At 43.0% G+C, this 11,175-nt stretch overlaps 1 protein-coding gene across 1 annotated transcript; it reads right to left on the reverse strand.

Moving 5' to 3' along the window:
- Positions 1 to 15: 15 nt before the first annotated feature.
- On the reverse strand, positions 16 to 2,172 carry LOC117060074 (nicotinamide N-methyltransferase-like). The gene is made up of 3 exons (XM_033172169.1): positions 1,981 to 2,172; positions 899 to 1,106; positions 16 to 556 (listed from the first exon to the last, which is right to left on the reverse strand). Exons 1-3 carry the CDS (start codon positions 2,132 to 2,134, stop codon positions 130 to 132), a joined length of 789 nt encoding a protein of 262 aa, XP_033028060.1. The 5' UTR covers positions 2,135 to 2,172; the 3' UTR covers positions 16 to 129.
- Positions 2,173 to 11,175: the final 9,003 nt, after the last annotated feature.

Here is an 11,175-nt window from a genome sequence, read left to right on the forward strand (position 1 = left end):
CCATTTCTGTGCATATTATATGTTAGCTGCTGTTGTCACATACATAAAAGTTCTAAAGAAATAACTATTATTATTATTATTACAAATTTTACCACAAAATATTTCATGCTTTGCCCTGGGGTCTTTCCTTCAATTCTGGCATTTCTGGGCCACCACAACACAGACCGCCTTTGCGTCCGTCACAGAGAGCGACAAGTTGATCTTGGTCTCCTTGAGCCACTTGACAGCAAAGCCTGCCTCCTTGAGGGCTTCCTCCACAGATGCCCGCTCCAAGTAGAGGCAGGAGAAGGGCCGCTGGCCCACCTTGTAGTAGGTTTCTTCTAGGATGCAGCATAAGACGAAGTGCCCCCCTGGTTTGACAAGGGAACTGATGTTCTTCAGAGCAGAGCGGTAGGTGGGCAGGTCTTTGCAGGCCCCTTCCAGGCACAGGGAGGACAGCAAGCAGTCTGCTGGAGGCAGAGCCACAGGGCCCAGTGGGCTGGCCTGGGTCACATCACATTTCAGTACCTGCTTGATGGCACTTCGGACCTTCTCTTCCTTCTCTTCCCACTTTTCCCTGGGGGAGAACACAAGATGAATGTGAAAAGATTCCTGCACCCCACAATGCCTAACCCCCCAAGTGTCCCTAACTTCAAGGAACAATCCCAGATTTACACAAGCTATCCCAGTTTTAGATTTGATCCCATAATGTCCCGCTTTTCCTTAGGATGTCCCTATTTTGTTTGGAGAAATGTTGAAGGGTATGGAGTTATGCAACCCATGAGCCAAGGAGATAACTAACTGTAGAACCTTTAGAAGACTTCTGTAGACAGTCTTGTTTTGGGAAGATTTTTTGAAATGTTTAATGTTTTATTATGTTTTTATATATGTTGGAAGCCTCCCAGAAAATTATCCATACCTGTTGCCCTCCAGCTCGCACACATATTTCACCACCGGGCTCCAGTCGAAAGCTCCTGGCTCCTTCCTTAGCCATCGCTGCATCTCCTCCCAGTTCTGTTCACAATAATCTGTGGCGACAATTTCTTGGAAGGACTCACAAGCCGAGAGGAACTGGTAGATGGTTGGTCCACTTCCAATATCAATCAGGGTGTCCCCTTTTATGTCATCTGTATGGCATCAACCCAATAACACTTATGTTCAGATGTCAGTCATGATTATTGGACAACAACAGCCTGGCCTGGTCATTTCACATTTAATCAACAACGTTATATGTGCATATCAGCATGGAAGGTTTTCCACAGTGTTTCAAAATTGCTGCTGAATCACGATAGATCAAGAGTGGCTAACCTGTGCTAATGGGGGAAGGGAGAAATTCAATTCTATTTGCATTGGTTGGCAAACACGCCTAATCTACTCTTTTCAAAACAATATATGAAGTGATGCACAGGTAGCTTTCAAAATTCACACATCTCTGAATTTTGCAGTTTAGTTCTAGAAATGGGATCATAAATACATACTGTATAGCAGGGTAAAATGTGCAGAAAAAATTATATCTTATCTAAAACAATATTTTTTTTAAATGCATTGTTTTAGGGAAGACTGCTTTGCAAAAATCTGTGTATTACGCAAAAATTGCACGAAGAATTGTGCAATTAGATCAGTACTGTACTGAAATGTTAATGAATTTCCATGCGGATGGAAAATGGAAATGTGGGGAACTGAACTTAATGCTGGAAGAATGAGAAACAACAGGTGACAGGCTTGCCCATTCCAACCTGCAGCCCTCTAAATGTTGCTGAACCACAACTCCTATCATTCCCCTGAGCTGTGGTGCAAGCTGGCCAGGGCCAACGGGAGCTAGAAAGATACCACTGCTATAGATCCAACTGGTATTAAAGGTCTCTCCCACCATGGGACACCTTAGAGGCTGGCAACTCTGGACATAATCAAATGGATCATTCATATCCCTTTCAGGGATCTCTTTCCAGGGAACCCATTTTGGCAACAGCTCTGGAACCCATGAAATACACCAGCACTTACCTAAAATGAATGCCTGGTGGAGATTTTTCAGATAGAAAATCACAAAGCCATTCTCGTCTTCTTTTCCAGAGCTGAAGGTGTAATAGGTGTCCAAATAGTCTTTTGGATTGAAATGCGCAGCATAGAAGTCTTTCTCGGTGAAAGCCATTTGCATGATCCTTGGAAATCTGCAGAATGTTCGGCTGAGAGGTTTTTGGAGTGTCCTTTTGGAGTTCTGGCTCCACCTCCATTCCTATTATGTAACCAAGGGTTTTTTCTGTTTTTTTCCATTCTTTAAAAAAATGACTCCTTGCTGATTCCAGTAAGTTGTAATATCCTTATTAGCTTCTCTTCTCACCTGTCTAAAAAGTAAGCAAACAAGCAAAACAACCACCTTGAAAAATTCTTCTAGGTTTACCTCTCTGGCACTCTTCCATATGTTTTCGAAATTATCTGTTGAAAACAATTAGTATCTTATAAAAAGAGGGAGAAACAATCCCATAATCCATTTATGTAATAAAGGTTAAGCTTTGGTATCGCAATACCAGGAAATAACCTCTTTGCAGAATGGTAGGCTCACAATGCTTCTTTGAGCTGTGTGGAAGTTCCTGGGTGCAGCATTTATGTAACTTATGGATAGATCGATTGATTGATAGATAGTATTTACAAATATATAGTTTCACTTTTGGTGGATTACTTCAATAAGCACAATATTATGATGTTTGATGAGACTTTACTTGCTGAAACAGAACAGCAGTGGCTGCTGGGGAACCCACAAAAATATAGTCCACGGACCTATGAATTATGCAGGCCTATACAGAGGCCAAATTGCAAACATGCGCTGGATTATGGAGAAAGCTAGAGAGTTCCAGAAAAACATCTACTTCTGCTTCATTGACTATGCAAAAGCATTTGACTGTGTCGACCACAGCAAACTATGGCAAGTTCTTAAAGAAATGGGAGTGCCGGATCACCTCATTTGTCTCCTGAGAAATCTCTATGTGGGACAAGAAGCTACAGTTAGAACTGGATATGGAACAACTGATTGGTTCAAAATTGGGAAAGGAGTACGACAAGGCTGTATATTGTCTCCCTGCTTATTTAACTTATATGCAGAATTCATCATGCGAAAGGCTGGACTGGATGAATACCAAGCCGGAATTAAGATTGCCGGAAAAAATATCAACAACCTCAGATATGCTGATGATACTACCTTGATGGCAGAAAGTGAGGAAGAATTAAAGAACCTTTTAATGAGGGTGAAAGAAGAGAGTGCAAAATATGGTCTGAAGCTCAACATAAAAAAAACTAAGATCATGGCCACTGGTCCCATCACCTCCTGGCAAATCGAAGGGGAAGAAATGGAGGCAGTGGGAGATTTCACTTTCTTGGGTTCCATGATCACTGCAGATGGTGACAGCAGTCACGAAATTAGAAGACGCCTGCTTCTTGGGAGAAAAGCAATGACAAACCTAGACAGCATCTTAAAAAGCAAAGACATCACCTTGCCGACAAAGGTCCATATAGTTAAAGCTATGGTTTTCCCAGTAGTAATGTACGGAAGTGAGAGCTGGACCATAAAGAAGGCTGATCGCCGTAGAATTGATGCTTTTGAATTATGGTGCTGGAGGAGACTCTTGAGAGTCCCATGGACTGCAAGAAGATCAAACCTATCCATTCTCAACGAAATCAGCCCTGAGTGCTCACTAGAAGGACAGATCCTGAAGTTGAGGCTCCAGTACTTTGGCTACCTCATGAGAAGAGAAGACTCCCTGGAAAAGACCCTGATGTTGGGAAAGATGGAGGGCACAAGGAGAAGGGGACGACAGAGGATGAGATGGTTGGACAGTGTTCTCGAAGCTACTAACATGAGTTTGGCCAAACTGCGAGAAGCAGTGAAGGATAGGCGTGCCTGGCGTGCTCTGGTCCATGGGGTCACGAAGAGTCGGACACGACTGAACAACAACAACAACATACAGAGGCATTCCTCACCTTGGCTTTACAAATGTCCAGAAATTCAGGACTTGTCCACATTTCTAGTCATGTGTCCAAAGGGCTTTGTGCCTGCCTTGCCGGTTTCCTAGCTGTTTACCACTAAATTGGAACAAATGTCAATCTGCCAATTCGTTTTTTTGTTTTTTTAAAAATAAAAATTATTTTATTTATGATTTTCAATTTTATACATTTCAATAATTTTATAGTCACCTTAGCATTTAAAAACTTGACTTCTTTCCTCCTCTTTCTGCGGTTCCTTAAATTCATTTTTAATATTTTCTGCATATCCAAATTATGCAGGCAGAGGGCCTTCTTGGAAGTGGCGCCCACCCAGTGGAACGCCCTCCCATCAAATGTCAAGGAAATAAACAACTATCTGACTTTTAGAAGACATCTGAAGGCATCCCTGTATTGGGAAGTTTTAATGTTTGGTGTTTTATTGCATTATTATTATTATTATTATTATTATTATTATTATTATTATTCTGTTGGACGCTGCCCAGAATGGCTGGGGAAGCCCAGACAGATGGGTGGGGTATAAATAATAAATTATTATACAGTAATAATAATAATTATTATATAACTTAATTTGCTCATTTATTCTTTTACTTTAAATATATACTCTTATAAAATTGCAGGTTATTACAATAATCCTGCCAATGTTCTTATCTATTTACAGTTTACTTGTAAATATTCAATAAACCATTTCCATTCTTTTATAAAAACTTTGTTATCTTGATTTCTTATTTTTCCAGTAAGTTTCGCCATCTCTGCATATTCCATAAGTTTCTGTATCTATTCCTCTTTTGCTGGGACTTCTGCTTCTTTCCACTTTTGGGTGAGTAACATTCTTGCCACAGTAGTCACATACATGAATAAATTTCCATACAGTTTGGGTAGTTCTGTCCCTATAATTCCCAAAAGGAAAGTTTCTGGATGTTGTTTTTACAAACATTATTTTAAACATCTTTTTCAATTCATTATATATCGTTTCCCGGTAAGCTTTAACCTTACTATGACCACCACATATGATAAAAAGAACCTTCTTTCTCTTTACATTTCCAACACTTATTTGATTTGGATTTATACATTTTTACCAATTTACTCAGTGTTAGATACCATTGATATATCATTTTCATATAATTTTCTTTTAAGCCATAACATGCTGTAAATTTTATATCTGTATTCCACAATCATTCCAATGCTTCCATGTCTATATTATGATCAATATCTATTGCCCAATGTATCACTGAGGATTTTACTAGCTCATCCTTTGTCTCCCATTCCAATAATATCTAATACATTTTAGACAACACATTTACATTACATTCCAACAGGTCTCTCCCCTGTTGTGATACAGTGGTATCTCTGGTTACGTACTTAATTCATTCTGGAGGTCCGTTCTTAACCTGAAACTGTTCTTAACCTGAAGCACCACTTTAGCTAATGGGACCTCTCGCTGCCGCTGTGCCGCCACAGTATGATTTCTGCTCTTATCCTGAAGCAAAATTCTTAATCTGAAGCGTTATTTCTGGGTTAGTGGAGTATGTAACCTGAAGTGTATGTACCCTGAAGTGTATGTAACCTGAGGTACCACTGTATTTGTTCCCCAAACCCTTGTATACAATCTTTCTTAAATACTTCATTCAAATGCTGATATTGTATCCATGTTGTTAATTTTCCTGATAATTCCTTAAATTATTTTAACTGATAATCTCCTCCTTCTTGTGTTAATAAATTTCAATAATTTATCTACCCTTCTATCATATTATTTTTCTTTACCGTTAAAGTTTCCAATGGTGAGAGCCAGTGGTGTTTTTACCTCTAATAGATTTTTGTATTCATCCCATACTCTAAACATTTTCCCGAATTATATGACTTCTAAATCTTTTATGTACTTTCACCTTTTTATACCATAAATGAGCATGCCAACAAAAAAATATTACTATGATCTTCTAATTCTGGAATATGTGAATTCTCCAATGTCATCCATTCCTTCGGCCAACAAAGACAAGATGCTTCATAGTATAATCTCATATCCGGCAGGGAGAAACCTCCTCTCTCTTTTGCATCTATCAATATTTTATATTTTATTCTCAGTTTTTTCCCTTGCCAAATATATTTAGAAATATCTTTTTTCCATACGTTGAAACAATCTGTCTTGCCAATCACCGGAATTGTTTGAAACAAAAATAACATTCTAGGTAATACCTTCATTTTTATAGTTGACACTCTGTCTAATAGTGAAAGATTCATTCTGTTCCATATTTGCAAATTTATTTTAATATCTTCGCAAGTTGATGAATGTGCCAATTCAGCAGCAAACAACAAGTTTTCTGTGAGAAAAGTAGGCTGGATGCTGAGACCCTCCTAATCCTCGGATCCAGCAAGTGCTAGCATCTAAGCAAGGATTCAAATTCCTGGTGAGGTAATTGCCTAAGTATGGGTTGTTAAGGTAGCAAAGGAAGTGACTCTTTGTCAGTAGTTAGAAAGACTAAGGCCAGAGTTGAGAGTAGATATGCGATCTAGAGACTCACATTTGGAAGCTAGAAGGAGGCAGAAGCCAGAGAGTCAGAGGCATGCTGGAATTCAAGGCCATGGCCATGAGAGAAACAAGACCCTTTTGGGGTGTTAATGCTGTGAACCCCTCCATCGTAGGCTTGGGTTGTATATGTGTGTAAATAAACCATATATCCTAAAGGCACCACAGTCTCCACTGTCCCTCATTCTGAGGAAACGGGCCCCCAGGACCCCTGGAATCTCGCACTGCTTGGAGATTGTGGTGGCGTGCAACAATATGTTGTATTTCATCAGAATGTTGTATAGTGCTATGGGGATCTTCTACATTTTCTTTCAAATGTTACAAACATCAGCAATAACAGCTGTGATTCAGTAATAGAACCAGATGCAAATTCATAGTTTTGCCGAGTTGTAAGGGACCACGAGGATCATCTAGTCCAACTTCCTGCAGTGCAACAATGTGGGGCTTGAACCCACGGCCCTGAGATTTAAGACTCTCGTGCTCTACCAACTGAGCTATTGCCTCTGATGCCTTGCAAATTTTGCATATTAGAACTAACTCATTCGGGATCTCTAAAACACCCACTCTTTCCTTTGCAGCGTACTGTAAGTTTTATCATCTCACAACTTTGGCACTCTCTTGGGCAATACTTGCTTAACTTCTGGGAAGGAATGCTGTGGCTTCTCAGTTGTTTGGCAACACATTTTTATTGTTGCCCAGATGTAAGTTTTAAGGCGGATGATGGGAAACAAGATTTCGAGTGCACCTCTGCATGTGAAGTGTCATTTCTTCCCAAGCCATGCACTGCCATGCGCCTATAAATTTAATCTCCTACACTTGATTCGGTAGCGTTGATTGTATTCTTCACCTGCTGCTCAGTATTACGGCACACACAAGAGTTGCCATTTTGTGCACATAGCTGGGGAGGTCTAGCTGCAGAGACCAAAATACTGTTATAGGTGTGGTCAGACCAGCTTCTTTGTAAGACAATGGCTTTATCTGGCCAGTTAAGTACTTCCATTCACATGTCCAAAGAGTACGCTGTTGCCATGGAGACAAAGGAATGGGCCTTTCCCAATCTTTTCTAGCTGGATATCACATCATTCTAGGAGAGAGAGCAATAGGCCAAGGGGGGCAATATGTGTGAACGAAAGAGAGTTTTGCCTCAGGCTGGAAGCTGGAAGAACAGAGGTTTGTCTTGCTTTGCGCTGGACCTAGAGCTGTGGCTTGGGGGATCTCCCTGGGAATCTAATGGGGGAGGCAAGATCTTCTAGAGCAGTGGCTTTCAACCAGTGTGCCGAGGCACCCTGGGGTGCCTTGAATGATGGTCAGGGGTACGGTGGGCAACACTGGCCTCTGTCCCTCTTTCCTCCCCTCCCGGCTCTGCTGCTGTTTTGTTTCTCTGTCTCCCAAAGGCTTGCACAACTGTTTATTGCAGCAGCCCTGGCTATAAGTTCCGCAGGTGAATGCTACCTCTGGAAGGCACCTCTCTTTGCAGTGTGTGTGTGTGTGTGTGTGTGTGTGGGCAGCTCATAGACCAGGGACAGTGGCAGCAACTGCCTGGAGGACTCCCAAGGAAAGGGGAGGGGAGAGGAGACTGAGGGAACACTACATAAGGAAGGGTGTTTGAATAACAACAACAACAACAACAACAACAACAAACATTTATTTATACCCCACCCTTGGGATCAGGGTGGCTAACACCAAATATATAATATATTAAAAACACAAACAATTGATTAAAACATAGCTCAAAATCACAGTAAAATCAAAATAAAATTAAGTGTCCAACCCACGAATCACAGCCATGAAAGTTGGAATATTAAATATTCACCAGGCCTGGTTACCTGTGCTGGTCCCATATGGGAAAATAGAAGGGGCCAAGGGGGCCACTTACATACATGGTTTCATGGAAAGAAGGGGGTCAGAATGGGCCCAGACCAAAGGCCTGGTGGAAAAGCTCCTTCTTGCAGGCCCTGCGGGAAGATGTCAAATACCGCAACGGTGAGAGGCTGCCAGCTCTGCAGGCAAGGGGTGACATAACTGGGCTCCTGAGCCCCACAGGGGAGTTGCAGACAGGATGCAGTTGGCTAAGAGAGCTGTGGACTCAAAAAGGTTGAAAACCTCTGTGCTAGAGTGTTAGTGTTGTGAGCCCCTCCATCCTAGGCTCAGGTTGTATGTATGTATAACTAAAACCATACATCCTAAAGACACCACAGTCTGCACTGCCCTTCATTCCAAGGAAACAAAACCCTTGGGCAGCCGTGAAAGTCCTTGAATCTCATCCCTTGGAGATTGAGGTGCGCACAACAATACTTTAAATCATCTCCTTTCGGTGTAGACATAGCTGAATTGGGCTCAACACTGGAGGGATTACATGTGAGGACTGCTGCAGCTGGTGGGTAGCAGAGAGAGAGAGAGAGTGCAGAGATCTAACACTGGCCTTTGTTTGCTTTGAGAGGGGCACACTGGTCCACTCTGTGCATGCAATCGTTGCTGCAGTTGGCACGAGTATGCTAACAAAGTTGGAGTGGGTCTTTGAGCGCAGTCACATCAGTTTAGTGGAACCACAAGGGTAGGGCAAAGTCCGTATCCTGGCAAAATCTCTTTGCAGTAATTAATCAAAATGGGATTTCCCCTTCCAGGATGGGAGAGCAGATGATTAAAAAGGTAGGTGATTAAAAAGGAAGGCTGGGATTGTAAATTAATTAGTCTGATCGATATATCTGCTAAACTTTATGCCTGGTTCCATCTGGGAATACAAGAACCTGCTAAGCAGATGAAAACTCTGTTGCAGTTGAAAAACAATCTGGTTCTGGAAATAGTGACTCAACAATTGGCTACGTTTTGCTTTCTATAATCTGAAGCAGAGAGGGGAGGAAACAAACACATTTCTTGCCAGTTTTACTGATACTTTTTTTTTTTTTGCTTTTTTGATGTTTGATGGTTTTATTTACAGGCAGCAGGGATGGTGGGACAGCGGCTCAGTTCATCATGGATCACAGAGGACTTTGGTTAGCTCAGGGTTTACCTCTGCAGAACCTCAGGCCCAAGGGCAGAATGTGACTCCACCACCATATATCTCTAGCTGGCCCTCAGGAGCCTGCTCAGGGCACACGACACCCTTGCTGGCCCTTCTCCACACACACCCTTGAGTGTTTTTGCCTGGCTAGAATGTGCCCTTGAGTTTTGATAATGCTTTTTTGCTTGCCTGGAAAGAGATGGGGCATGTGTTTACAGGAGCGGACTTTGGTCTTTCAAATTTCAGCAGCACCCTGTGCAAGACCAAAATTCAGTGTCCCCCTGCCTTCTGTTCTGCTCAGTGCTCTACAGCTATGTCTTAGTTGTGATGCCCTGCGGTGCCCCCTAGGCTTGGCGCCCAGCGTGATGGAACCTCGGACTTGGAACATAGCCTACAGTACAAACATAGAAGTCACAGTTGTAGTCCAGCCTACTTTCTGCCACTGGCCATGCCTGTGATAAGTCTCATGGAGATACGAGCGTACGAGGAATTGGATGACAGGGAGGAGTGGGATCAGAGAGCTGGGGAAAGGTCCTCTCAGGTTGTGGAGCTGGGAGTCTGGGATCCCAAAGGCAATCTGTCCCAGTGGAGAGCCCCAGGAGCTTGGGAGATGGAGATCTGGATCCCCAGTAAGGGCCGAGTGGGTTGTCAGGAGAATGGCCCACACTTGTGCCACCAGATACCCCAAGTGTAATGTCTCCACCCACAGCTCTGTCTCAGGTGCTTCTCTCCCCACACCAGCAAAGACCTAATCCCTTCCAGGGAGGCATCCGGAGATAAGTCCAATGGTGAGCCAACTCTGTTGACTCCATCTCCATCTACAAGGACATGGAAGAAATAGTGCTGGCACAAACAAACCTTGCATTCCCAACCTCCGTGGAGATGTTTCTGCTTGCCTGCTTGCCCATTCCCAAGCTTTTGGACATCAATCTATGTGAAGAGCTGCAACATCTTAGCTAATGCCTAGATCTCTGCCATGCCTTACGAACTTTGTAACCTGCTGTCAAGTACGGGAGTTCCCCTCTCCCTTCTGATAGCTCAATGATAAGAATTAACAACCATTTGGTAGATTTATAGTTCTTTCATTGCAGCATAATGTTACAAGCACAAACAGGCAACCCTCCGCAAGGATATCAGCTGCCTACTCTGACTCCTCCCCACTTCCACAGCAAGAAGCACGCCAACGGGAAGTCCCTCCCCCCCTGAGTCTCCTTGTTCTTTGACATGCTCGGACCACCGAGTTCAGGGGGAGGGAGGGGTTCCCCCTCCCACTCTTGATTGCTGTATCGCCCAGCTGCTCCCTCTCTTGGGGTTGCTTAGCTACTATTTCATAGCTGGGTAGCTCCTCTCTCAACTGTGCAGCTTCTGTGTCTGACAGTCTCTCTGCTGTCTGGAAATGCTGGAAGCGGGGGGGGGGATATTTTCCCTCCTCTTCTGTTAGGAGCTAATCTCCCTGCTATTGCATTCCCCAATCTTCTGATCCAGACCAGTCCCTGACACCTGCAGTCCCATGTTGAGTTGCCATACTGACTTTTAAAAGAAAAGCTTGAAAAACTCCAGCTGTGACAAAAGTTCGAGTTCCAAGTCGGATCGAGGGGGGTGGAGGAACCAGCTCAAAGCTCATTTTTGCCCTACCTGCTACTGGATTGCAGCCGCTGAAATATTGTGTATGAGGGGA

The sequence above is a fragment of the Lacerta agilis genome, chromosome 15 (assembly GCF_009819535.1).
Source record: "Lacerta agilis isolate rLacAgi1 chromosome 15, rLacAgi1.pri, whole genome shotgun sequence".
Taxonomy (NCBI): domain Eukaryota; kingdom Metazoa; phylum Chordata; class Lepidosauria; order Squamata; family Lacertidae; genus Lacerta; species Lacerta agilis.